General features: G+C 42.7%; 1 protein-coding gene across 5 annotated transcripts in view; it reads left to right on the top strand.

The window, feature by feature from the left end:
- TIAM2 (TIAM Rac1 associated GEF 2) overlaps positions 1 to 27500 on the top strand; it is a 244678-nt gene that overhangs the window by 134907 nt on the left and 82271 nt on the right. For all 5 annotated transcript variants that reach the window (XM_070461588.1, XM_020880120.2, XM_020880121.2 and 2 more), the window contains 3 exons: positions 12605 to 12790; positions 13822 to 13968; positions 21351 to 21422. In XM_070461588.1, coding sequence (XP_070317689.1) covers positions 12605 to 12790; positions 13822 to 13968; positions 21351 to 21422 — 405 coding nt within the window. The remainder of the gene's footprint in view (positions 1 to 12604; positions 12791 to 13821; positions 13969 to 21350; positions 21423 to 27500) is intronic.

Genomic DNA, 27500 nt, shown 5'->3' with positions numbered 1-27500 from the left:
GTCAGCATCAGTCCTTCCAATGAGTATTCAGTGTTGATTTCCTTTAGGATTGACTGGTTTGATGTCCTTGCTGTCCAAGGACTCTCAAGGGTCTTCTTCAATACCACAGTTCAAAAGCATCAGTTCTTTGGCGCTCAGCCTTCAGTAATTTGGTATAACACACTATTCCTGTATCTGCGGGTTTGGGGGGAAAAACACTATTTTTTTGGCTTGTTTTTTTCTAACAGATGAGGTGCTAAAGAAAATGCTTTCTTTGGCCTGTTTCCACATTCATCTAGTAATTAAGCAGCTACTTTCCATGCGGCTTGCATTTTACAGGAAGGGAAGCAGCTTAGTGTCTATCTTTCTTTGCTCAGACAACCTGAACACTTAGACAAGTGTCAGTGAAATTTCTAGCACCCCTCTCTTCACTCAGGTTCCCTGGGAAACAGACTGAGATAGACATTTGCATGTGAGGAGTTTTATTAGAGATGCTCTCAGGAGTGAGGGAGAGAAGGAGCAGGATTAAGGAGAGACTCTGGTTCTGAATTATGCTGCGCTATTCCACAGGGGGCTCAGCAGCGGGGATGGCCATTCAGAGTTGCTTGCTTCTAGTGAGGCATGCCGTGTCAACTGGTCAAGGTAGCTGCCTTCAGAGGGGGTGGATTCCCAAAGAGAAACCCATTTGTGAGCCATGAGAGCTAAGGGGAAGAATGCCTTTGTCTTCAAAGGGGAATCAGGTGGTGCACAACAGTATCCACTACAGTCCCTTCAAAATCAGCGTCCGATGATTTCGGACCTTGAAGAGGGATAGGGTGAAGATGGGTTGGCGTGTGCCTGAATCTTTCATCCTTTTCACTTTGTAAATTATTATAGAGAGCCTAGGTTTTTAAAAAAAAATTCCATGGCAACACAACAGTTTAGATTCCCCGTAGAAATAATTTTGTCTGCAGCATTTAATTTAAATCACAAATTAAATGACACATTACCAGTCTTCTATTTTGTGTTTGAATATTTAACCCTGCTTAGAATTTTTTTCTGTCTGCATATACATGAACTTTGGAGAAGGGAATGGCAATCCCCTCTAGTATTCTTGCCTGGAGAATTCCATGGACAGAGGAGCCTGGTGGGCTACAGTCCATGGGTTTGCAAAAGAGTTGGACACGACTGAGCAACTAACACACATGTGAACTTAGAATGTGTGGAAAGAAATTTCTGGCTGTAAGTAAGAAACTGAAGAAAGGCTTGCATTCAAATTATATATTTCTGACACTCTAAGAGTTTGGATTCTATCAATTGGCAATAGTAAAATAACCAAGTGATTCCCATCTCCTGCCCCCTCATCAAGTGTTTCTAAATGATGACTTAGTTGAATGGATTTTCTGGTGATACCTGGATCTGGCTTGCGTTGTCTTTCTCCCGATTCAATTCTTCCCTCTCTCTATTTGTCCATCTTTAGGTATTGACATGCCTAATAGATGCCTATAGCTTCAACAAATAAAAATAATTTAAAAATACAAGTTCCATTTCTAAGAAATGTATCATTTAGTTAGAGAGCAGACCTCATAAGCATGAAACTAACGAATATTCTAGAATGATATAAATCAGTACCAATGGACATAGTCATCAGATGCTTTGAGGGATCGGGGGTTGAGCTTGTGCTGTGATTTTGAGGAGGTGGAGGAAACTTCCTGGAAGAATAGGGCCTTAAAAAATTGGCACGAGGTGTGTAAGTATGAAAGCTAAACCCGATTGGGAAGAGTGTGTGGCACATGGTAGGAGAATTTGGTAGTATAGTTGACCCTTGAGTAACACAAGGATTATGGGCTCTGACCCTCTGGCAGTCGAAAATCCGCATATAACTTATAGTTGGCCCTTTGTATTCAACTAACCACAGTCATATAATGCTGTAGTATTTACTTAAAATCTGTGTATAAGTGGACCCATGCAGTTCAAATCCTTATTGTTCAGGGGTCACATGTAGGAGTAACAGAGTGGTGGCTTGGGTCTCCTGAGCTGAGATGTGGGCTAGGAAGGGATGAAGAGCTGGAGGTTTGGTGGGACAGGTACTGGTGTAGCTTTTTCAGGGTCTGTGAAATAACGCTGGGATGTAAGGTTTATTATAGCCTCTAGAACCAAGTGAGGAACATGCATTTTTAAATTGGGATGAAAGCATGATGAATGCATCCTCTTTGGAAGATGAATCTGGCAGTGGCTTAGATAGAGGTCAGGATGACCCTGGTCTGGATGTGCAGCAATGAAGGCCTGGACCAGAGTAACATGACAGAAGTTTAACAATTTGTATGGAAGATGTTTCTCCAAATGCATCATTTTCTATAATTTTATAGAACATTAGTTTCCTATGCAACTGAATTGAAATGGTCCTCAAACAGAAGATTTATTTATAGTGTGGCATGTGGGATCTTAGTTCCCCGGTCAGGGATTGAACCTGTGCCCCCTGCAGTGGAAAGTCTTAACCACTGGACTGCCAAGGAAGTTCCAAAATATGCTGTTTATTTAAAGAGGGACAGCTAGCAAGCTACAATCTAGAACATATTGATAGTTTACCAAGGAATTGAAAGGGAAGTTGAAACTGCCGAGGAGAATGGTGGGAGTGGAAGGTTTGGGGGGTTTTGACAAGGCCGCAGCTGCTGGGGATAGACACATCTCTGCCCTTGGCCTCCTCCTTCCCAGAGCCTGGCCCGACTCATGTCTGGGAAGAGGTTTGATCCTGGGGCAGGTCCTGACCTCTCAGCTTTCTGTCTAGGACAGGCAGGGATGTGATGCTGGGTCACAGTTCACACGACAAACGAAAAAGCCTGAGGAGGAGGAGAAAGGTTTTCTTCACGTGTTCTCCATACTGTGTCTCCCCTGGGGTCCTAAATTTCAGGATCCAAAAACCACGATAGTCTGTCTGTCATCAGAGTTGCAGCTCATGGATTCAAGTGGCCCAGTTAGAATCTCATACTGATTGTAGCGGGAGAAGGTGTGGTTCTAACTGGCTCGCTAACATTTAAAGCCACACTTTAGTCTCCTGGACGCCCAGCTTAGAGTTTTCAGGTCCTTGTGTGTTGTCAAATGTTTAGGTCCAGGGAGAAAAAAGGGAAATTGGACAACGTTGAGCTGGTCCTGGCTTTTTTTTTTTTTTGGCCTCTTTTTTTCTTTCTCTGTTTATGGCTACAAGAAGTCCAAGCAAACATTTTTTAAAAATTTAAATTTTCATTACTTTAAAAAATTCTCATAATTTAAATTTTCATTAATTTTTTCACTGTTGGTAAATGCTTAATTTCTGATGTCAAAATTGGTGCTGTTTTTTCTTGGGAGAGGGGTCTTTCATACTTTCATATGCCCCCCTACACAAATCCAGGGGTCTCTGGTGGTCGGATGGCCTGGAGAGGAGCTCTTTTAAAGAGTTAGGGTAATTATTACTTGTGACCCATATGCATTCTTTGGCAGAATCATTGCGTGAGTATTTAAAGCACCGCGCTAATCCTACTGAGTTTTCATTTCAGTTTTCCCTTTTCCCACCCGCCCCACCTTGCTCTCATCCTTTTCCCTTGATCCCCTCCCCTGCACACAATCACCTTCTCATATTATGCTGCTGAATTTCTGGTAAGAAAAAACTGGGTTGATCTTTAGACATTCCACCTGAAAATATTCTCCTTACCAAACCCGCAGTTTTTAAGGTTGTAATTTATTCGTGTTTTCCCGGAGGGCTTTGTGGCAGGTAACGTGAGCTACATTCGCTGTGCCCAGTCTTCTTAACTCACTTGCCAGATGGTTGGAAAGAAAGCTATTTTTCTCTATACTTGCAGACACAGAGTAAGGAGCCTTAAGCAGGGGGAGGCAGGCACATGCTTAGGATTACTTTTATGAGATGGTTTTGGACTAGAGAATGTTCTATGACATATAAAGGCAAAGGTATTTACAAATCAAATCAATAAGAACACGATCTCCTAAATATCCCAGAAGTATATAGGTTTCTCTAAAGTGCCTTTTAAAAACTTCTTTAAAAGAGCAGTGCTTTATCCAATTACCATTGAAAACTCTCCACCTCACTCTATTTTATTTTACATGCAGGGAAATAATTTATTTACGCAGCACTTTTCCCCAGAGATCCCAAGAACCCCAGATACAGTCAGCTTGTTGCCTAATGAGAGCTGAGCTGAGAGTGTACATTACATCATGCGAGATAAAGTCTCTGGAACAGGTTTTCTTTAAAGAGCTTTGGTTGGAGGAGCTCGTTGTCAATTCTCTTTTCAGATAAAGTCACTATTGCAATAATAACAGCCTAGTTTCAAGCTGTCATGTGGGGACATGCTTGGCTTAGAAGAGACCATCATGTGCTCCTGTCCTTAGGCCTTCTGGGGACTCTGTGGGGCGGCTTGATGCCCCACATTTGGGGCATGTCCAATTGGGACATTTTGGGCATGCATTTGGGCATGTCCAATTAGGAGCAGACCATCCACATGGTAGTTCCTTTTGAAGTTCTAAGGGAGAAAGAGCTGTAAATTAAGTCCAGTTAGTACTTGATTTTCCTTTCCATTTATTATTTTAAACAAGTGAGCAAGAATGAAACCTCCCCACCCTTAGGCGATCTTGGCTTCCCCCTGGACGGCTCCCTCTCCCCATCCTGACTCTCTCTGGGCCTTTCTCGCTTCCCGGGGTCGGTCAGTCAGGAGCAGGGAGGTGATACCCTGGAAGGAGCAAACTGTCAGCAGGTGGGTTTGGGACTGCACTGGGTTTTGTGAACCATGGGCTTTGTTTTCAACATTTACTTAGTTTTTTTAATTAGAAAAGCTTTATGTATGTATTTATTTATGGCCGGGCTGGGTCTTCACTGCTGTGCAGACTTTGGGGAGCAGGGCCTACTCTAGTTGTGGTGCGAGGCCTTCTCGTTGTGGTCGCTTCTCTTGTTGCAGGGCATGTGTCTCAGTAGTTGCGCCTCCTGGACTCTAGAGCACACGCTCAGTAGTTGGGGCACACGGGCTTCGTTGCTCTGTGACTGTGGTATCTTCCTGGACCAGGGATCGAACCTGTGTCTTCTGCATTGGCAGGCAGACTTTTCACCACTAAGCCACTAGGCAAGCCCCAAAAGAGGATGGATTGAGCTCAGACCATTGGAAACTGCAGTGAAGGGAGCAAAAGGACCAAAACCTTGAGGAAAATATGATCTAGGGGGTGTGGGTGGAAGCAATACGGGGAACAGAGCGTTGGAGTGTATTTGTGAAGGGGATTTGAGGGAGACAAGGCCAGATTACCAGGGGCAAGGCCAGGACAGGTCTTCCTTCAGCAGGCCAGAGGGGATGGCACGTGGAGGAAGTGCTGAAGGACAGGAAGCTAACATTCACTTAGTTCAGACTCTGGGCCAGGTGAGCGTTCAAACTGGGAATTTGAAGAAGGCGTGGTCTTTGCCCTCAGGGTGCTCCTAGTCAAGCAGGGTGATAGACAGCTAAGCACATAATTTTGACATAATAGAATGAATTCAGAGCAGATGATATTCCAGAGTGTTGTGGAAGACACACGGGGACTTCAGCCTCCTATGTAGTCAGGGAGGACTTCCTGGAGGAGGGATACCCAAATTGCTCCTCAAAGAATGGGGAGATAATCAGGAGAGGAATAGCAAAGGAATTCAAGGCCAGGCACTCTGGCCAAGGCAGAGTGCTCTGAAATGATGCAGTCATCCTGGCAGTTTGAATTTTCAGCACATGATGGGTAGGTGCTGAGAGGCGAGGTATAGTAGATCTGTCTTCTCTGTTCTCTCTAAGGCTGCAGACGCTGCTGATTTTGCCCTTCCTCAGGTGCTAGGGCCACACAAGGCTGGAGTGGTTTGCATCTAACAAGAGAATCTGACCATCGGATTCCTGGGATTAAAAATCACTCAGTTGCTCCCTGTGGCTTACAGGAAAAAGTCCCTGATGACATCTCCCCTTCTTGACCTTTAGCTGCAACATTGAGCTTCCGGTGGGTTCCACTTCTTTCTTTGGATTTTCCCTCAGGCAGAGAGGACCCACATGGACCACACGCCTACTTGCAGACTGCCCTGTCCCCTCCCCCATCATCGGACTCATCCCTGCTTGTCTGTGATGAAGGGTTTAGCTCCTCTAAGAAGCTGCCCTTGACCGTCCTCCTCATCCCTCCATCAGGGACCCTTCTATGCTCTGATAATTTTCAGGGTCTCTCTTTGTCTCACACACTGTTTTGTAATTATGCCTTTGAGTATAAGGTCACTCCTGGAATGACTTAAGAGCTCCTAAAGGATGGGTAACTGCCCCTCCCCCGCCATCTGTTCCCCTGGTACTTGGTTCCAGGTAGACCATGGACACACCTGTGTCTCCTTCCCTCTTCCCTGGGCTGGTCCCCACCCCAGCCTCTCACCAGCTCCTGGCTCCTTTGCTTCAGGCTTTGCTCCTTCATTCACCAGTGAGCATCTGCTTTCATGTCTCACTCTTCATCCTCATGGTTTCCAAAGCTACAGCTCAGGACTCCTCAGGCCAGGATCCTGTGTGATTCTACAGTAACTCCACGTGGTCGAGTTGTCTGTATCACCCATCTGATGGATAAGTGTATAGACGCTGGGACAGATGAAGGAAACGGTCCAATGTCATCACACAGCGTTAAGTGTCCGAGCTTGAACACAAATCTGCACTTCTAATGGGATCCAACCTCACAAAAAGATTTGTGAATCAGATTGTGCTTTGCTTGCTAAGATACTAGGTGATGCAGAGTTTTGTGTCAAGTAGAAATTAATCTTTAATTTGCTTGTTTTCTTAACTTGAATGTTTCAGCTTGATATGATGGGAAATATATTTATTATGAATGCATTTGGCAAGTGAATTTGATGGCATGTGAATATCTCAAAGGGAAAAATAAAACATAACCAATGTTGTAAACCAGTAGCTGGTTGCTCTAACTACCAGTTAACTTCAGTGTTTTCTGTGTTACCAGCTGGGTTCTTCTGTGGAGGTCGGTTTTAGTGCTTGGAAAATATTGTATGGGAGTTTTTCAACTTACTCTGCCAAAAAGGAAAAACTAATTATCTTTTAGGACCAACTTAGAAATGGACAAATGACCAAATACTGTGATCAAATGACTAAACGGTAGAAAATATTTTTCTAGGAGTGTTGGGTGTGGCAGGAATGTACTTGTCATCTTTTTAATGCATCACTTATTCATCTGTTATTTTTAGCATTAGCCTTCATCTCCTTTCCTTCCCACTTTCTAGAGTGGACCATAGCCTTTCTGAGCTCATTAAATAAATATAGATATATTAGCCATAAAGAGGAAATTTTTGCATTGTGTTTGTGTCAGAGCTTAATAATGGGAGTTTTCCTCAATTTTTTGTTAACATTTTTCTTTTACAAATGAAAGATAAAACTTCCTTTGCATAAATATTAATTTTGTGTTTGTACTAAGAAATGAAAGCTCAAGCTACATAACAATTGAGTTTTAATTTTCATATATGGATGAAATAAAAAAAAAAGTCTAGGCACAATTATCAGTAGAATGTAGAAAGAAGGGGGAAACTGTCTTGGTTTAAGGGAACTGATTTGGGGCATTTTCACTTTTGGTCATATTAGGAAAAAATCTCTAGAAATTCCCTGATAAATGTGAGATTGGATAATATTGCTGTTTTTATAATGATGATGAAATTTTCTGAGGTAGCATGTATGATAGATAAAAAACTGTCTTCTCTTTCTCTCTTTCGTTTAAAAAGAATGTATCTTTATCTCATCTTTTGAGGGATAAAGAGATAAAAAACATGTTTTTCTTTTAGTTATTGTTACTTTGAATTTGGACCAAACCTGAATATCAAGGCTGGTAGGAAATTGAAAGGCAAGAGGTTCACCCAAATGAGAGAGTAGATAGTCTTACAGCTTCTCTATAGAACACCTGGGGACTTGTGGGGAGAAATATAGTTGATGGTCAGATGAAAATTTAAATGAAAGTTGCAAAGTAATTACTAGACAGTGCATGACACCAGCCTTATGAGCAAGAAGACCTGGGCTCAGCAGCTGTGTTCCAAGTGCTCTATGGAAGCCTGTTCCCACGTGTTGTTCCCGTTAGGATCAGCTTTGGGCCTTGGCCAGTCTGCAAGGGCAGCTTACGGTGTGACCCTGGTGAAGTCATCTGTCTCCTGAGCCTCTGTGTCCTCTGCTGAGATACGAAGGCCTGGTAACCCTCACTGCCTGTGTCCACTGGCGTTCCCAGTATTAAAAGATCCGTATTGAGCTCGTGGGTCTGGTGTTTGTACTTCTCTCTTCTCTCCAGTTAACCCAAGCACCTGAATCCATGTCCTCACCAGCCTTTTACCTGCATATTCTCCCATGTCCTTCTCTACAACTGCAGTGAGTCTATGGAAAGAAAAATCATTGTTACTTATCCAACCTCAGATCCTCATTTAACCTCTCTGACTGATTCTGTCCATAAAGAACCATGACCTTTAAAACAAGATAAATATTGTCTTTACACATGCACTAGATGTGTGACTAATGATGGCTTACTCTGCCACAGAGTGCTTTGGGAATGAAGGAGGTATTAGTCAGGGTTCTCCAGAGAAACAGGACCAATACGACGTGTAAAAAATATATTCATAAAGAGAGTCATTATAAGGAATTGGCTCCTGTGAGTATGGAGATGGGCAGGTCCCAAGATCTGTGGTGAGTCAGCCAGCTACAGACCTAGGAGAGTGGACAGTGTGGTTCGCATCTGAAGCCTGGCAGGCCTGAGACCCAGGATGAGCCAATATTTCAGTTCTAGTCATCAGAAGCCAGGAAAGAAGCTGACATCCCAGTTTGGAGGCCCATCACGGAGAAGGAATTCTCCCTTGCTTGGGGAGGGTCAAACCTTTTGTCCTAGCCAGGCCTTCAACTGATTGGATGAGGCCCACCCACATGAGGGAGGGCAGTCTGCTTTACTCAGTCTATCCACTTAAGTGTTAGACTCATCCCTAAACTCTCTCATAGAATCACCCAGATTAGTGCTTGACCACACATCTGGGCACCTTGTGGCCCAGTCAAGTGGATGCATAGAATTAACCTTTACAAAGGGTGAGGGCAGGAAACATCACTGAAATGGAAGTAAAGTCCCTTCTCATTTGTATTTTCTACTAAGTTCAGATTTAAAATGCTGTCTATAATGTGCAGTATTGATTGAGATACTAGTTCTCTTGAAACATAGTCACGTATATTAACAAAATTCTTGATCTTTGTAGGATCTGCTTTGGGCTATCCCAGCTCCTTTCTTTCTTTCAACAAACCTAAGCATCAGAAATCCATATTCCTCCTATGAACTCACCTGCATTTTGTCCCAGGGTTTTGAGCAGAGAGGTCTGGTGTGCTGAAGATTACAAAATATTTCTGACAGAATTTGAAGATTCCCTGTGTATTGTTTAGGATGGAGCTATCTTTTCTTTCCAGTGATGCTTTGATGTGTAGTCATTTAAATACATTCAATGATGCCTTTTTAAAAAAAGCTTTGTAAACTGCAGAAGTCAGTGATAATATGAGATTGTCATCTTCTGTGATCTATAGTGTTTGGCCTCGACCTGGGTTTTATTTTATTTGCTCTTTTGTCTTTTTGTTCCTCTGTGGATGTTATGGACTTCTGTGTTCTCTGGTACTAGGTAACTCACTGGTTTTCTTTTCCTTTCATACCTCCACTCTCTCCAGAACCCCTAAAAAGTATCTCATTAGCTGTTTCACATGGAATTATAAATGAGAGATAGGCTTGAATACATTACCCAACCTAGAAATACCTGCATGTTATTAAAAGACAAAAGAATGCATCTGCAATTGCGGATTTTCAGGTATTAGCTTGTAAAGATATTTGTGAGACAGAAATGGGAGTATAGTTTTTGCTGGGTATTGTAGTTTCCAGTCGGTGAAGTTTGTGGTTACATAATACCCATCCACTACTGCTGGAATCTAGAATTCTCTAATATGGTAAGACTACAGAGAGATTTGCTGTTTAGTTTCATCTGCCATGTTAGTCTGAAACAGTGGTCCTCACTCAGGCTGGGCACCAGAATTGCTAGAGATGCTTTTAAATTAAATGTCTGCTTTCCTGGGCCTCATAATGAGTAGTCTCATCAGGTAAAAACCTGGGCATTTTCATTTTTAAAAGCCACCAGGTTATACTGGTATTGACTCAAGGCTGATGTCGGTGGGCTATTCCATCACTAGCAAGGGCATGCAGTGTCTTCAGTGAAGTTAGATTAGAGATTGAGATTTTTCAGTGCACTCTGGGAGATTTTGTTGTTTTGCTGACAAACTATGATAAATCAACAAATTACTTGTTTAGATCTTGTAGCCATTGTATTTCTTTCCTGTAGTGTGCAGTGGTTTTCCTAAGAAATAGATACAGAGAACTTGGACTCTAAAGAGCACCCAGAATTTGTCCTGCCTTTCTCTGGAGAGAGATGGAGGAAAACAGAGTGTTAATTGTCAGAGAGCCTTCAAAATACCATTTATCTAGGATCAGGGATTGACCTGGAAAGTATCCTGTGGAAGGTTAGGATCTGTTTGGGTGCAAAAGCTTGGCAAAACTGGAGATGCAGTTGCTGCAAATGAAATGACACAGCTCTCATAGGAAATCATTGTTAAGACACAGAACTTCTCTTGAATTTTGAGATTGCTCTGAACACCCTTTGAAGCCCAAATTCTTGTTCTGTTCTGAATCTCTGTGTTGGCAACTTCCTGGAGGCTTTCTTTGCCTATTCATTTATGTTTAAATGAAGGTAATGCTTACGCATAATATACTTTGACATCCTTGGAAGAAGGGAGAGTGGCCCCCAGATTTTGCATTTCTTTACCAATTTATGAATTCAGTCTTGAAGAATACATAGAAAGTTTTGTATTGTAAATAATTATATGTCTTAAATTTTTTTTTAATTTGTTTTTGGCTGTGCTGAGTCTTCACTGATGTACGGGCTTTTTTTTTCTAGTTGTGGATAGGGAGGGCAACTCTCTAGTTGGGATGCATGAGCTTCTCATTGCAGTGACTTCTCTTGTTGCAGAACACAGATTCCAGGGTGTGCAGGCTTTAGTAGTCATTCCCAGGCTCCAGAGCACAGGCTCAATAGTTGTGGCACATGGGTTTTTGTTGCTCTGAGGCATAGGGGATCTTTCCGGATCAGGGATCGAACCTGTGTCTCCTGAACTGGGAGGCAAATTCTTTACCACTGAGCCACCAGGGAAGCCCTGTATGATAGTCACTCAGTTGTGTCTGACTCTCTGCGACCCCATGGACTGTAGCCCGCCAGGTTCCTCTGTCCATGGAGATTCTCCAGGCAAGAATACTGGAGTGGGTTGCCATTTCCTCCTCCAGGAGATCTTCCTGACCCAGGGATTGAACCTGAGTCTCCCGCATTGCAGGCAGTCTCTTTACCGACTGAGCCACCAGGGAAGGCCTTGGCTCAGTTATATGCCACTATATATGTATATATACTGCAACTTCTTTATCCATGCCTCTGTTGATGGACATTTAAGTTGCTTCTAAGGCAATGGCACCCCACTCCAGTACTCTTGCCTGGAAAATCCCATGGATGGAGGAACCTGGTAGGCTGCAGTCCGGGGGTTGCGAAGAGTCAGACACGACTGAGCAACTTCACTTTTACTTTTCACTTTCATGCATTGGAGAAAGAAATGGCAACCCACTCCAGTGTTCTTGCCTGGAGGATCCCAGGGACGGGGGAGCCTGGTGGGCTGCCGTCTATGGGGTCGCACAGAGTTGGACACGACTGAAGCGACTCAGCAGCAGCATGTCTAGGCTATTGTGAGTAGTGCTGCGGTGAACATTAGGGTGCATGTATCTTTAGGAACTGTGGTTTCCTTGGGAAGAAAATCCCCAAAAGAGGTGACATATGCTTATACATGGGTGATTCACTTTGTTGTACGGCAGAAACTAACACAGCATGAAGCAACTACGCAGTGAAGTGTTAATCGCTCACTTGAGTCTGCCTCTTTGCGACCCCATGGACTGTAGTTCGCCAGACTCCTCTGTCCATGGAGATTCTCCAGACAAGAATACTGGAGTGGGTTGCCATTTCCTCCTCCAGGGAAGCCCTATAAGTGTCTTAATAAAGACGTATAGATGGCGATTCTTCCCCAGTATACTTAAAGTAGGAGTAAGAACTCTGTCATGCCTGAAGTTCATCTGCTCTTTCTTATTTCGCGAGTCATTCTGAGAATGTTCAGAAATGTGCAATCACTGCCTCCATTCATCCCGCATCTGTTTGTGTGCAATTCAGTTAATCTGGTTTAAGATCAGAGGCTGTGAATGTAAATGTAACAGAGTGAAGTAACTGACTTAGAGTTGTTCATCCTGCCTTAAGCCAGCATGATTTTCAGCAGTGGAGTTCTCCAAAGGTCATGCCACAGCACCATATTGGGACCACTGGTTTGGCTTTGTCTTGGCCATCCTGATGAAGTCGAGTGCTGTCTGACCCCATTGGTTTTGGTGGGAGGGCTTGAGATGGGGCAAGCAGGGAAGGCTCATTTGAGCCATGCAACACCAGCTAAAATGATTTTTTTTCCTTAAAGTTTGTGAAACGGGCCACATTTTCAATTTGACCTGTGAAAATGCCTCATTTTTATTTAAATTAATCCTATTCTTGCTTAAACAGATCCAGCAATGGGAGCAGAACCTGGAGAAGTTTCACATGGATCTGTTCAGGATGCGCTGCTATCTGGCCAGCCTGCAGGGCGGGGAGTTGCCGAACCCCAAGAGCCTCCTTGCTGCTGCCAGCCGCCCCTCCAAGCTGGCCCTGGGCCGGCTGGGCATCTTGTCAGTTTCCTCTTTCCACGCTCTGGTAAGTTTCCAAGGAAGGCGGTTCAGCGGCATGCAGGGAGCACTGCGGAACCTCACCTTTCTCTCCAGCTGGTTGACACTAGGCTCTGCTGTGACTTAACCCAGTAACTGATCAGGGCCACCCAGGGACCCAGTGCTGGGGGAGGGAGGGTTGGCGTCAGCTTCTCTGCTGCTCGTTCTTGGAATCCAGCTTCCCAGGTGGTGCAATGGCCAAGAATCTGCCTGTAAAACTGGAGACCCAGGAGATGCAGGTTCGATCCGTGGGTCGAGAAGATCCCCTGGAGAAGGAAATGGCAACCCACTCCAGTATTCTTGCCTGGGAAATCCCATGGACGGAGGAACCAGGGCTAAAGTCCAAGGGGTCACAAAGAGTCAGACAGAACTGAACGTGGAAGCAAGTACCCAGCTACTAAATATTCCCATCTGCATCTGCCCTTCTGTCTGTTCCACCTCGTACAGTCAGGAAGGTGGAATCCCTGAGGAATAGTGACAATGGTGTGAAGAATCGAAGGGCTGATTGAAGGTGCTTTGATCTGTTCTGCCGAGAGTTCCACTGGGTTTTGTGAGATTGTTTCTGCGTGGGTGGCTTCCGTGGATAGTATTGGTTCTGGGGGTCCGAAGGTTGTTCTGCCAACCCTACTGCCCACCCTGGAGAGATGTGACTGTGATAGCTAGACTTATGTTATCTAGATAAGAGATCTCTGGTGAATGGGCCTCTGGTATGTCAGACTTGGAGTAACTTCGGGGACTGGTCAGAACACCTGGTGGCTCAGATGGTGGAGAATCTGCCTGCAGTGAGGGAGACCTGGGTTCGATCTCTGGGTTGGTAAGATTCCCTGGAGGAGGAAATGGCAGACCACTCCAGTATTCTTGCCTGGACAATTCCATGGCCAGAAGAACCTGGTGGGCTACAATCCATGGGGTCACAAAGAGTCAGACACAGCTGAGCAACTAACATTTATAGCAAGCAGGGCTTATTCCTGTTAGGACATAATGCACTTTATGATGTTTCTAAACTGTGTTTTAAATCAGGTGTGTTCTAGAGATGACTCTGCCCTTCGGAAAAGAACTCTCTCACTGACTCAGCGGGGAAGACACAAGAAGGGGTTGTTTTCTTCATTAAAAGGCCTGGACACCCTTGCAAGAAAAGGGAAGGAAAAAAGACCGTCTATAACTCAGGTGGGTTGCTCAGCGTGGGAGGGACAGTAGACCTAGCGGGAAATCCCTGATATGCTGTGAATCATAAATGTTCACCGGCCTTCAGAATGAGATCAAAGTTGCTTCAAAGAGATGCAGTCTCAGCATTAACGTTTCTTCCCCAAAAGAAAACGCTCAAGTTGCTCAGTCTCTTGGCACTCCCAAAGAGGCATTCACACCTTACATCTGCAGTGCATGGGAACACAAAGGTAAGACTCATCAGAAAAGCATCTGCACTTGTCATTGCCTTTGGGAGTAATTGTCGTAGATTTTCTGTTATAACCAACATGTAAAATTAATAATAGAATAACAGCAACTGAATTCTGTTGATAGTGCCAGACGCTTTGCTGACTTCATCTGTATGACACAAAGTAAGCATTTTGTCATCACTTGCTACAGATGAGGAGCCAGAGACAGGGAGAGGTGAAGTCACTTCCTTTCCTTGTTCCTGAGGCAGCTGAGAGCCAAGGCTGGGGCTTGGTTTACCTGGATCCTACAACACTGGACCATTGTTGCTACCTCTTACCCTAGAAAGAGGATGAGTGGCTATTTAAACCTGCCAAGTAAAAATAGCCTGAGCATTTATTGTTGAAAGGTGGCCCATGGACAGTGAATTGTTTTTGGAACGTTTTGATTACTCATGTCTGAAATATTTCCCAATGCTGCTAATACAGTATGTGATGATGACTTTTATGTTGCTGAACAGTATGTTTTAGGATTATTATTTTTTGTAAGACTATTAGAAAGATAAATTATCACAAAATGAGCTGCTCATTTAAGTGAATGGGGAAAATGTGAAGTCCAAGGCAGTTCTTGTTTTTATTTCTAACAGAGAGCTGTTATTCTAAATATGCTGGCAGAGAGGGTCACATTTTATGAACTTTATTTTCTAATTTTATATGGATATACACATTTAACTTATGAAACAGTTTTGTGAAGCAGTTTCATGAAACAGGTGAATAGCAGGGGAAGAATCAACTTCTATGACTTATCTATAACCCGAAAGCAGTAAAGGTGGAAGTGGTAGGGAGTGGATTGGTTAATTGAAAGATAGCAAAAATACATGCAACCCTTTACTTGGCCACTATTTTTGTACGCTCACAATCAGAAAGGATATCATATTTAAAAATTGTGATTCTATTTGTACTTCAGTTGTGAAATTAATCATTTGTTGCTTATAAATGAAAACATTTCTTCATTATAGATAATGGTTAACTATACACCATTGGCTAATGCTGGGCTCATCTTTTTGAATTCAGCTTCTATGAAGTTTAAATAATGTCTTTGAGGCAAATTCTCATGTTAATCAAGATAGCAAATTCTATATAATTAAGTGACAACAATAAATATCTTGATAATTTGCTTATAAAATGTTGATATTTACCTAATTCTATATGAGCCTAATATGGTCTTTACCCTGTCATATATAGTAAATGTCCTTAATGTAGAATTTTATAAGAAGCAAAAGCATTTGGTTCAACATTTTTGTTTTAAAAAGATATGAAGCTAATTGTAGTGTTGGTATTTATATACTGCAGGATGTCTGGCTCTAGGTGAGTGATCACACCATCGTGGTTGTCTGGGTCAGTAAGACCTTTTTGTACAGTCCTTCTGTATAATTCTTGCCACCTCGTCTTAATATCTTCTGCTTCTGTTAGGTCCGTACCGTTTCTGTCCTTTATTGTGCCCATCTTTACATGAGATGTTCCCTTGGTATCTGTAATTTTCTTGATAGTCTTTCCCATTCTGTTGTTTTCCTCTGTTTCTTTGCATTGTTCACTCAAGAAGACTTTCTTTTTTAAAGATTTATTTTAATTGGAGGAAAATTACTTTACAGTATTGTGGTGGTTTTTGCCATGCACTGACCTGAATCAGCCATGGGTGCACATGTGTCCCCCTCTCTTGAACCCCCCCCCCACCTCCCTCCCACCTCATCCCTCTGGGTTGTCCCAGAGCACCAGCTGTGAGTGCCCTGCTTCATGCATTGAGCTTGCACTGGTCGTCTATTTTACATATGGTAATATACATGTTTCAATTCTATTTTCTCAAATCTTTCTTATTTCTCCTTGCTGTTCTTTGGAACTCTGTGTTCAGATGGGTATATCTTTCCTTTTCTCCTTTGCTTTTTGCTTCTCTTCTTTTCTCAGCTATTTGTCAGGCCTCTTCAGACAATCATTTTACCATTTTGCATTTCTTTTTCATGGGGATGGTTTTAATCACTGCCTCCTATGCAGTGTTAGGAACTGTACAATGTAAAGTCAAGTGGGCTGTAGAAAGCGTTACTACAAACAAAGCTAGTGGAGGTGATGGAATTACAGCTGAGTTATTTCAAATCCTAAAAGATGATGCCGTGAAAGTGCTGCACTCAATATGCCAGAAAATTTGGAAATTCAGCAGTGGCCACAAGACTGGAAATGATCAGTTTTCATTCCAATTCCAAAGGACAATGCCAAAGAATGTTCAAACTACCACACAATTGCATCATTTCACGTGCTAGAAAGGTCATGCTCAAAATTCTCTAAGCCAGGCTTAAATAGTACGTGAACTGAGAACTTCCAGATGTAAAAGCTGGATTTAGAAAAGGCAGAGGAACCAGAGATCAAATTGCAAACATCTGTTGGATCATAGAAAAAGCAAGGGAATTCCAGGAGAACATCTACTTCTGCTTCATTGACTGCACTAAAGCCTTTGACTGTGTGGATCACAACAGACTGTTGAAAACTCTTAAAGAGATGGGAGTACCAGACCACCTTAGCTACCTCTTGAGAAACCTGTATGCAGGTCAAGAATCAACAGCTAGAATGGACATGAAACAATGAACTGGTTCCAGATTGGGAAAGGAGTATGTCAAGACTATATATTGTCACCTTGCTTATTTAGCTTAATGCAGAGTACATCATGCGAAATGCAAAACTGGATGAAGCACAAGCTGGAAACAAGATTGCCGGGAGAAATACCAATAACCTGAGACATGCCTATGACACCATCTTTATGGCAGAAAGTGAAGACAAACTAAAGAGCCTCTTGATGACGGTGAAAGAGGAGAGTGAAAAAACTGGTTTAAAACTCAGCATTCAAATACTTAAATCATGGCAACTGGCCCCATCACTTCATGGCAAATAGATGAGGAAACAGTGGAAACAGTGACAGACTTTATTTTCTTGGGCTCCAAAATCACTGCAGATGGTGACTACAGCCATGAAATTAAAAGACACTTGCTCCTTGGAAGAAAAGCTGTGACAAATCTATACAACGTATTAAAAAGCTGAAAAAGGTCTGTATAGTCAAAGCTATGGTTTTTCTAGTAGTCATGTATGGATGTGAGAGTTGGACTATAAAAAAAGCTGAGCTCCAAAGAATTGATGCTTTTGAACTGTGGTGCTGGAGAAGACTCTTGAGAGTCACTTGGACTGCAAGGAGATCCAACCAGTCCATCCTAAAGGAAATTGACCCTAAATATTAATTGGAACTACTGATGCTGAAGCTGAAGTTTCAATACTTGGGCACCTGATGTAAAGAGCTGACTCATTTGAAAGACCCTGGTGCTGGGAAATATTGAAGGCAGGAGGAGAAGGGGGTGACAAAGGATGAGATGGTTGGATGACATCACTGACTCAATGGACATGAATCTGAGCAGACTCTGGGAGATAGTGATGGGCAAGGGAGCCTGGCATGCTGCAGTTTACTACAAAGAGTTGGGCATGAACTGAGCAACTGAACAACAAATTTATATAACTGAATGCAGTTGATGCTGTGTGTGCTAATTTGCTTCAGTTCTGTTCTACTCTTTGCAACGCTATGGACTGTGACCTGCTAGGCTCCTCTGTCTATGGGATTCTCCAGGCAAGAATACTAAAGTGGGTTGACATGCCCTTCTCTAGGGAATCTTTCTGACCCAGGGATCAAACTGAGCCTCATGTGTCTCCTGCCTTGGCAGACAGGTTCTTTACCACTAGTACCACCTGGGCTGAGAGTTGATATACTAGGTATAAATGTTTAAATGGACTATTCCTTAATGTTTAGTTTTCTATTATAAAATCTAGAAGATAAAAATTGGAAAAAGTACAATAAACTATTCCTAGTTCCTCTACCCAAAGCCACTTTTAATATTTAGCTTTATTTCTTCCTAATATTTATTCTGTGCACATTTCAAAAATAGTTATAAGCTTGATTTTGGTGGCTTTGCCAACTTTGATTTCTGCATCTTCCAAAATATGTACTTCTTGCTGAAAGCAACATCAAGAAGATCCAGGATGCTTGAACAGTATATATCATCAGTATCAGTTCAGTCACGCAGTCTTGTCCGACTCTTTGAGACTCCATGAACCGCAGCACACCAGGCCTCTCTGTCCATGACCAACTCCCAGAGTCCACCCAAACCCATGTCCATTGAGTCGGTGATGCCGTCCAGCCATCTCATCCTCTGTCGTCCCTTTCTCCTCCTGCCCTCAATCTTTCCCAGCATCAGGGTCTTTTCAAATGAGTCAGCTCTTCGCATCAGGTGGCCAAAGTATTGGAGCTTCAGCTTCAACATCAGTCCTTCCAATGAACATCCAGGACTGATCTCCTTTAGGATGGACTGGTTGGATCTCCTTGCAGTCCAAGGGACTCTCAAGGGTTGTCTCCAACACCACAGTTCAAAAGCATCAATTCTTCAGCACTCAGCTTTCTTTATGGTCCAACTCTCACATCCATACATGACCACTGGAAAACCCATAGCCTTGACTAGACGGACCTTTGTTGACAAAGTAATGTCTCTGCTTTTTAATATGCTGTCTAGGTTGGTCATAACTTTCCTTCCAAAGAGTAAGCGTCTTTTAATTTCATGGCTGAAATCACCATCTGCAGTGATTTTGGAGCCCAGAAAAATAAAGTCTGACACTCTTTCCACTGTTTCCCCATCTATTTGCCATGAAGTGATGGGACTGGATGCCATGAACTTAGTTTTCTGAATGTTGAGCTTTAAGCCAAGTTTTTCACTCTCCTCTTTCACTTTAATCAGGAGGGCTTTTAGTTCCTCTTCCCGTTCTCCCATAAGAGCGGTGTCATCTGCATATCTGAGGTCATTGATATTTCTCCCGGCAATCTTGATTCCAGCTTTTGCTTCATCCAGCCCAGCGTTTCTCATAATATACTCTGCATATAAGTTAAATAAGCAGGGTAACAATATACAACCTTGATGTACTGCTTTTCCTATTTGGAACCAGTCTGTTGTTCCATGTGCAGTTCTAACTGTTGCTTCCTGATCTGCATACAGGTTTCTCAAGAGGCAGGTCAGGTGGTCTGGTATTCCCATCTTTCAGATGGGAATCTTTCAGAATTTTCCACAGTTTATTGTGATCCACACAGTCAAAGGCTTTGGCATAGTCAATAAAGCAGAAATAGATGTTTTTCTGGAACTCTCCTGCTTTTTCAATGATCCAGCAGATGTTGCAATTCGATCTCTGGTTCCTCTGCCTTTTCTAAAACCAGCTTGAACATCTGGAAGTTCACGGTTCACATATTGCTGAAGCCCTTGGAAAATTTTGAGCATGACTTTACTAGCGTGTGAGATGAGTGTAATTGTGCAGTAGTTTGAGCATTGTTTGGCATTGCCTTTCTTTAGGATTAGAATGAAAACTGACCTTTTCCAGTCCTGTGGCCACTGCTGAGTTTTCCAAATTTGCTGGCATATTGAGTGCAGCACTTTCACAGCATCATCTTTCAGGATTTGAAATAGCTCAACTGGAATTCCATCACCTCCACAGCTTTGTTCATAGTGATGCTTTCTAAGGCCCACTTGACTTCACATTCCAGAATGTCTGGCTCTAGGTGAGTGATCACACCATCGTGATTATCTGGGTTGTGAAGATCTTTTTTGTACAGTTCTTCTGTGTATTCTTGCCACCTCTTCTTAATATCTTCTACTTCTGTTAGGTCCCTACTATTTCTGTCCTTTATTGAGCCCATCTTTGCATGAAATGTTCCCTTGGTATCTTTAATTTTCTTGAAGAGATCTCTAGTCTTTCCCATTCTATTATTTTCCTGTATATCTTTGCATTGATCGCTGAGGAAGACTTTCTTATCTCTCCTTGCTAGTCTTTGGAATTCCGCATTAAAATGGGAATATCTTTCCTTTTCTCCTTTGCTTTTTGATTCTCTTCTTTTCACAGCTATTTGTAAAGACTCCTCAGACAGCCATTTTGCTTTTTTGCATTTCTTTTTCTTGAGGATGGTCTTGATCCCTGTCTCCTGTACAATGTCACGAACCTCCATCCATAGTTCTTCAGGCACTCTATCAGATCTAGTCCCTTACATCTATTTCCCACTTCCACTGTATAATCATAAGGGATTTGACTTAGGTCATACCTGAATGATGTAGTGGTTTTCCCTACTTTCTTCAATTTCAGTCTGAATTTGGTAATAAGGAGTTCATGATCTGAGCCACAGTCAGCTCCTGGTCTTGTTTTTGCTGACTGTATAGAGCTTCTCCATCTTTGGCTGCAAGGAATATAATCAATCTGATTTCAGTGTTGACCATCTGGGAATGTCCATGTGTAGAGTCTTCTCTTGTGTTGTTGGAAGAGGGTGTTTGCTATGACCAGTGTGTTCTCTTGGCAGAACTCTATTAGCCTTTGCCCTGCTTCATTCTGTACTCCAAGGCCAAATTTGCCTGTTACTCCAGATGTTTCTTGACTTCCTACTTTTGCATTCTAGTCCCCTATAATGAAAAGGACATCTCTTTTGGGTATTAGTTCTAGAAGGTCTTGTAGGTCTTCATAGAACCATTCAACTTCAGCTTCTTCAGCATTACTGGTTGGGACATAGGCTTGGATTACCGTGATATTAAATGTTTTGCCTTAGAATTGAACAGAGATCATTCTCTTGTTTTTGAGATTGCCTCCAAGTATGGCGTTTCAGACTCTTTTATTGACTGTGATGGCTACTCCATTTCTTCTAGGGGATTCCTGCCCACAGTAGTAGATATAATGGTCATCTGAGTCAAACTCACCCATTGCAGTCCACCTTAGTTCGCTGTTTCCTAGAATGTCGATGTTCACTCTTGCCACCTCCTGTTTGACCACTTCCAATTTGCCTTGATTCGTGGACCTAACATTCCAGGTCCCTATGCAATATATAATATATGATAGAAAAGTAATATGTGTAACCATATGGCAAGGAAAAAAAAACAACTTTTTCAAGGAAAAACTTAAATGTAGTAGAGTCGTAAATTTGCAAATGTAAATTTGCAAATTTCAAATTGCAATAGGAAGATCTTGTCAAATGTTATAGAACTTAAGTTTTTAAATACTGAGAAAGTAGCTGCTGAATGAATATTGCAGAGCCACTTCATTAGTCTTTTTTTCCCTCCTCCTATCTATCAGATATTCGATTCAAGTGGCAGCCATGGACTTTCTGGAACTCAGCTACCTCAAAGCTCCAATAACTCCAGTGAGGTAAGGGTGGTGATAGACGTCAGCCGTCTTATTTTCCTTGGATGACATAAATGCTAAGTGGAGGATGCTGGTTCCGAATCTTTACCTCAACCTGTTGAGAATACATTTCGAACTGAAATGGTGCTGAGTAGGTAAAAGGTGTTTTCAGAATGCGAATTATTTTTGAAGGTATCTTAAACTCATGATAACTCCATCTTCAAAGTGGTATCAGTCAGTCAGTTGTGTCAACTCTTTCAACCCCATGAACTGCAACATGCCAGGCTTCCCTGTCCATCACCGTCTCCCGGAGCTTACTCAAACTCCTGTCCGTCGAGTCAGTGATGCCATCCATCCATCTCATCCTCTGTCATCCCCTTTTCCTCCCGCCTTCAATCTTTCCCAGCATCAGGGTCTTTTCCAATGAGTCAGTTCTTTACATCAGGTGGCCAAAGTCTTGGTGTTTCAGCTTTGACATCAGTCCTTCCAATGAGTATAGCTAGACTGAAGTCAAAATAGCAACTTTCATTTGTTCATCCCTATTCCTCGGCTAGTACTTACTGTCATTAGAGAATTTAGTGAATCCAAACTTGTGTTTTCCTCCCAGAGTGTCGGGGGCCTTCCCACACACAGTACTTCACGCTGTGAATCAGCATCCTTTGGTGGTACCTTCAGTAGAGCTGAGCACAGTGGCTCCGTCTAGTCCCCAGGACAGTTTCTGACTAAGCAAAGCCTCAGAGCCATTGCTGGGTGGAATTCTGGGGTAGGGTGATGGTGGTTTGGGTGAGCTCAGGCCTCTTCTTTGGGTCTTTTTCAAATCCACGCCTTCCAATTAAAGCTGTCTTTCGTGTTACTATTTCTCTTATCTCCTTCTTCACTAAATCATTGTATCCTGGGGTTTATGTCCAATAAACCTCTAAACTATTTGTTGAGGCTAAAACCTGATTTTAAGAGCTTGGACACAATTTAATGTGCTTTTACAGAAGTAGGCAATATTACATAATACATTAATTGGGATAATTCAGTGAATTGGCAATAGTTTGAAAGGTCTGAGGAATGGTGGAGTGTTTAGACCCTGTGATGGGTCTGGAGAGAGGTAAATGAGGAAATTTCTGGTGATCTTAAAATATATGCCATAGACGCCATCCCTTCTGCCTCCATGGGAAGTGGACCCAGCTGTGAGTACTGAGCAGGGCCTCAGTTCCATGGTTATTGTTGAATCACCCCTCATGGTTAAGCCCTGCCCGAGGTGTCCTGAGATATGGGCTAGAGAACCTCTGCTCAAAACCCTGCCCTCACCTCCCATACTCACAGGGCACGGGCTGCCAGAGGGCAGCTCAAGTGAGCTGGGGTGGCTGTACCAGGAGGCCATGTCGTGGGCACTGCTCCTGGCTGGCCTCCTTCTGCCAAGTGTGTGCTAAGTCGCTTCAGTCACGTCTGACTTTTTGTGACCCTATGGACTGTAGCCCACCAGGCTTCTCTGTCCATGGGATTCTCCAGGCAAGAATTCTGGAGTGGGTTGCCATGCCCTCTTCCAGGGGATCTTCCCAATCCAGGGATCAAACCCGCAATCTCTTATGTCTCCTGCATTAGCAGATGGGCTCTTTTCCACTAGCGCCACCTGATTTGACTAAGAAGAACTCTGCGGGAGCCAAATCCCAACCTTCCTTTTTATAGATCATACCATCAAAATGGTAGACTTTTCATAATAAATAATTTCCATTCTCTGCCCTGTTTTTTCTATATTAACTCAGAGCTTTTTTCAAAATCCAGATCAAATTACACAGTCTACCAGAGATTTTACTTGATTAAAAAATTGTTTGTTTGCAAGAAGTTGGACCCGACTTAGTGACTGAACAGCAACAGCAGCAAATTATATCATTATTATTTGTTTGCTTCTTATTATCTTTTACTGTTAGTCATCCCACCAAGTATACATGTCATATCTCCCAGGCAAGTTTATAACTAGGACCCTTGATTATGTGTTGGCCTTCCCTGGTGGCTTAGCTGGTAAAGAATTCCCCTGCAATGCGGGAGACCTAGATTCGATCCCTGGGTTGGGAAGGTCCCCTGGAGAAGGAAAAGGCTACCTACTCCAGTATTCTTGGGCTTCCCTTGTGGCTCACCTGGCAAAGAATCCACCTGCAATGCAGGAGACCTGGGTTTGATACTTGAGTTGGGAAGATCCCCTGGAGAAGGGAAAGGCTACCCACTCCAGTATTCGGGCCTGGAGAATTACAGAGTCGACAGGACTGAGCTGCTTTCACTTTCACTTTTGGTTATGTGTATATTCTTAACCCATGACTCACTGCTAAGGATATAGTATTGCTTAATAAATTTGCTTATTGTCTGTATTAGATGTAGCCCTTTAATGGTTGAGAAGAACTGTTTGATCTGCAATAAAAGCCACATGGTTTTAAGGTCATATATTTCCCAGCATTGTGATAGTTTAAATTTCCTACTTTGAGAGTTTAGAAATTGTATCAGCAAAACACTTTCTATTAATAGAACTTAACATTGGACATTGAAAATAAATTTTGCTAGTCATTAATGATCAGAATTAAGCTTAGTGCTTATTTAAATTGGGTTCAAATGACCAAATCATCTTGTGATTTAATTAACAAGTCCCAATGGTGCTATAACCAGTGAGAGGAAAGTATTATTGCATTTGCTGTTATTTTTTTTTTAAAGCATATATATTTAAACATTTATCCCTATTTGTTTTAACTAAACATTGTTTCTGGGTAGCAACACTGAAGAAATTCCTTTGACATAGAGGGTTATTTTAATGGCGTGTCAATCATTTCTGTCCTGTAGTACTCAGATAACTAGGTTTAAACTGAGTGGCAGACAGAATGAAGGGTATTTGATTTTTTTTATATCTCTGGGACTTAAGATTCTGCCTGTAGCTGGTTGAATAATTAGTGTTTCATTCCACTTGTTTTTTTGTGTTTTTTTTTTTCTGCTAATCATTCTTGGAGAATATTTATAACTTGCACAGCCATCTATTTGTAAACAGTGTGTTATGTCCATCAGCGTAACACAGACAGGCAGTCATTCCTGAGTGCTGGGAGGGAGGAGGGGTCACGGGTATTTAAAAATATTCCATTCTAATCGGTGCAGCGTGTAACAGTCCAACAATGAGTCACCCTAATTTGAAATCTGTTAATGTTGGAATCCAGCCAGTCTTATTTGAGCGGGTTTTTTTAAAGGACACTTTGGCCAGCCAAAAAAGCGAAAGCTTTTCATAGGGTACTTCTTGGTGAGTAATAATACGTTTCAGTCAGAGTTTGAAGGGATGTGTTTGTTATGGAGATAGTGACAACAAATCCCCCGCTGAGGCTCTGGAAGGGAGCTACCCCAGAAGCATCATTGCAGATACCCTGGCGCCCTAAGCCTTGGCTCTTGCTCCTGGAAAATTGGCTTGGGGTGTCTCAACTTTGTGTGGCAGCGAGTGAATGAAGTATTGTCACACTAGTCCTTAGCTCCAAACTGGGGGGAAAAATGCTGTTTTTTTTTTTTTTTTTTTTTTTTAGTGAAAACTGTGAATGAAACCGCTTATTCTTGACCATCACTCTGGTCTGTGTAAATAGAACATTTAGTCTGGAACCCTACATAACAGTCGTATGTGCACAGATGGATGGTACATAGATAGGTCTTTGTTTCCCTTTCATATTAACTGATGTTTGGGCATCCACCCAAGAAGGAAGTGAACACCTCCTCCTCTGTGACATTTTGCTGCTGTTAAGACAGCCAAGAGCACGGAACGCCTTTTGTGTTCTTCCCTCATCTCACTTGCTAATAGACCTTCCTTTTGTCTGCAACTGTGGTGTGGGCCCGTTTTGTGACGGCCAGATTGTGATTTTTGCCACTCACTTCCCTACAGTGAGTCAAGTAGTAATTACGAGCCATTTGATCCAAAAGCATCTGCTGTGAGAGCCCATGGAGTTTCAATTTTCTCTCCTTGAGGCGCACTGAGCAGACGTAATTTGACATGTATGCTTTCAAGGCCATTAATGTGATGGTAATAAGAAATGCTTCCAAAGAAGCTGTCCTACCTGGAAGGCGAAAGTGATTTGCACACCTTAACGGAAGTGGCAGTGGCTGCAGTTCAGTGATGTTACCGTTTGGTGGATGGCCACCCAGCCCTGGACCACATGGTGGTCTGGGCACCAGTGGTCGCACAGTTCCTCTGGGTTTTGGAGCCAGGCCTGATTCTCATGCAGCTCTTTACAGTGGCTGTTGTTGAATTACAGTGGTCAAGCCTTTGTTCAGTCGTGTCTGACTCTTTGCGACCTCATGGACTGCAGCCTAGCTTGTCAGGCCTCTCTGTTGCTCATCATCTCCCAAAGTTTGCCCAAGTTCATGTCCATTGCATCAGTGATGCCATCCAACCATGTTACCCTCTGTTGCCCTCTTCTCCCCCTGCCTTCAGTATTTCCCATCATCAGGGATTTCTCTAATGAGTCAACTGTTTGCATCAGGTGGCCAAAGTATTGGAGCTTCAGCATCAGTCCTTCCAATGAGTATTCAGAGTTGATTTCTCTCAAGATTGACTGGTTTGATCTCCTTGCAGTCCAAGGGACTTCCAGGAGTCTTCTCCAGCACCACAGTTCAAAGGCATCAATTCTTTGGTGATGTCTTCTTTACCGTCCAACTCTCACAACCGTACATGACCACTGGGAAGTCCATAGCTTTGACCATACAGACCTTTGTCAGCAGAATAATGTCTCTGCTTTTCAGCACACTGTCTAGGTTTGTCATCATTTTCATGTCTAGAAGCAGTCGTCTTCTGACTTCATGGCTGCAGTCACCATCCGCGGTAATTTTATTTGACTTGATTTATTAGTCAAGCCTAGTATGGTGTAATTCCATAATCCACACCAAACTTCAAAAGCAATCTTTTACATAGTCGATGGCCTTTTACAGTTTATGTAGTCCCTTCAAATGCCCTTCCTCATGCCGGTCTCCTGATTTCTCTGTGGGACTGGTTTGCTTCAGCCCCTTGTGAAGGTGAAGCCGAGAGACATGAGCTGACCAGCCCTGACAAGGCTGGGATTTGACCCGGATTGTCTGTTTATTGTATTTTTGCTAGTTTATTTATCTCCTCCAAGAACTGGAAACCTTGAACTGGCTGACTGGAAACTAATTTTGTGGGGAGGGAGGGATGGAGTGGGTGAAGGGGTATGTGATAGTCTTGACAGGGGTAGCCAGCCAAGGACTTCTGGGTGGCGGTTTAAAAGATTAATGTAGTGTCTTTAAGAGTAAGCAGAGAAAAGGGTTTTCCAGACACCTCAGCTTGTTGGGATTGTTTTCATGATTCTCTATTCCTTTTATGAAAAAGAAGATGAGAGAATATCTTATCTGACTCACTGAAAATGAAGCATGTGATTTCAGTGTGGATAACACTGACCCTTAAGAGGATCAATCCAGTTTGTTTTTTTTCTTCAAGTGGGCAAATCTTCCAACAGCCTAGGAGATGTATAAGCACCATAATCACTTCTACATCCTTGGTACTCCTTTTGAATAGCCATATTTCACCTTTTTTTAACTGCTTATACTTCTAGGCTGTGTGTGTGTTATGCATAGGAAAAAAACTACAGGTAAATTTTCACTGAAGGATCTCTTGAGAGAATCTGAAACTTCCCTAGCCTTGGTGTTGACAGACCTCTTCTCGGTCATTCAGTTGACCTTAGGTCAACAGTGTAGACTCAGGAAATGTTTCCTCAGAGCACAAGTAGGCACAGAACCTTGTTTAATTGAATAGAATATAAATGTTTCTTTTGTCCTTTGTTGCAACTTCTCAATTGCCCGCATAGTTTTCTAGCCTAGAACTTCTTAGTTCTAGGAAGAAAACTTCATAGTTTTCTCTAGCCTAGAACTTCTCCACAGTAATCCTCTTTTAGTTTTTCTTCTTGAAACTTTAGGGAGGATTAAGAACTTGACTGTGGAAGTAGATTCTGAATAAGATACTGAAAATGGGCAGCTCTTACCCTCCAAGCCCATACATGGCTGAATTTCTCATTGCATCCAGTTCAACACCCATGGATTGGGGGTGTTCTGGGTGCAGGATACACCGTGTGAAGGGCTGGAGGACACTCT

Source organism: Odocoileus virginianus, chromosome 34 (assembly GCF_023699985.2).
Source record: "Odocoileus virginianus isolate 20LAN1187 ecotype Illinois chromosome 34, Ovbor_1.2, whole genome shotgun sequence".
NCBI lineage: Eukaryota > Metazoa > Chordata > Mammalia > Artiodactyla > Cervidae > Odocoileus > Odocoileus virginianus.
Note: the sequence above shows the minus strand (reverse complement) of the source record. Positions and strands in the feature narration are given on the sequence as shown.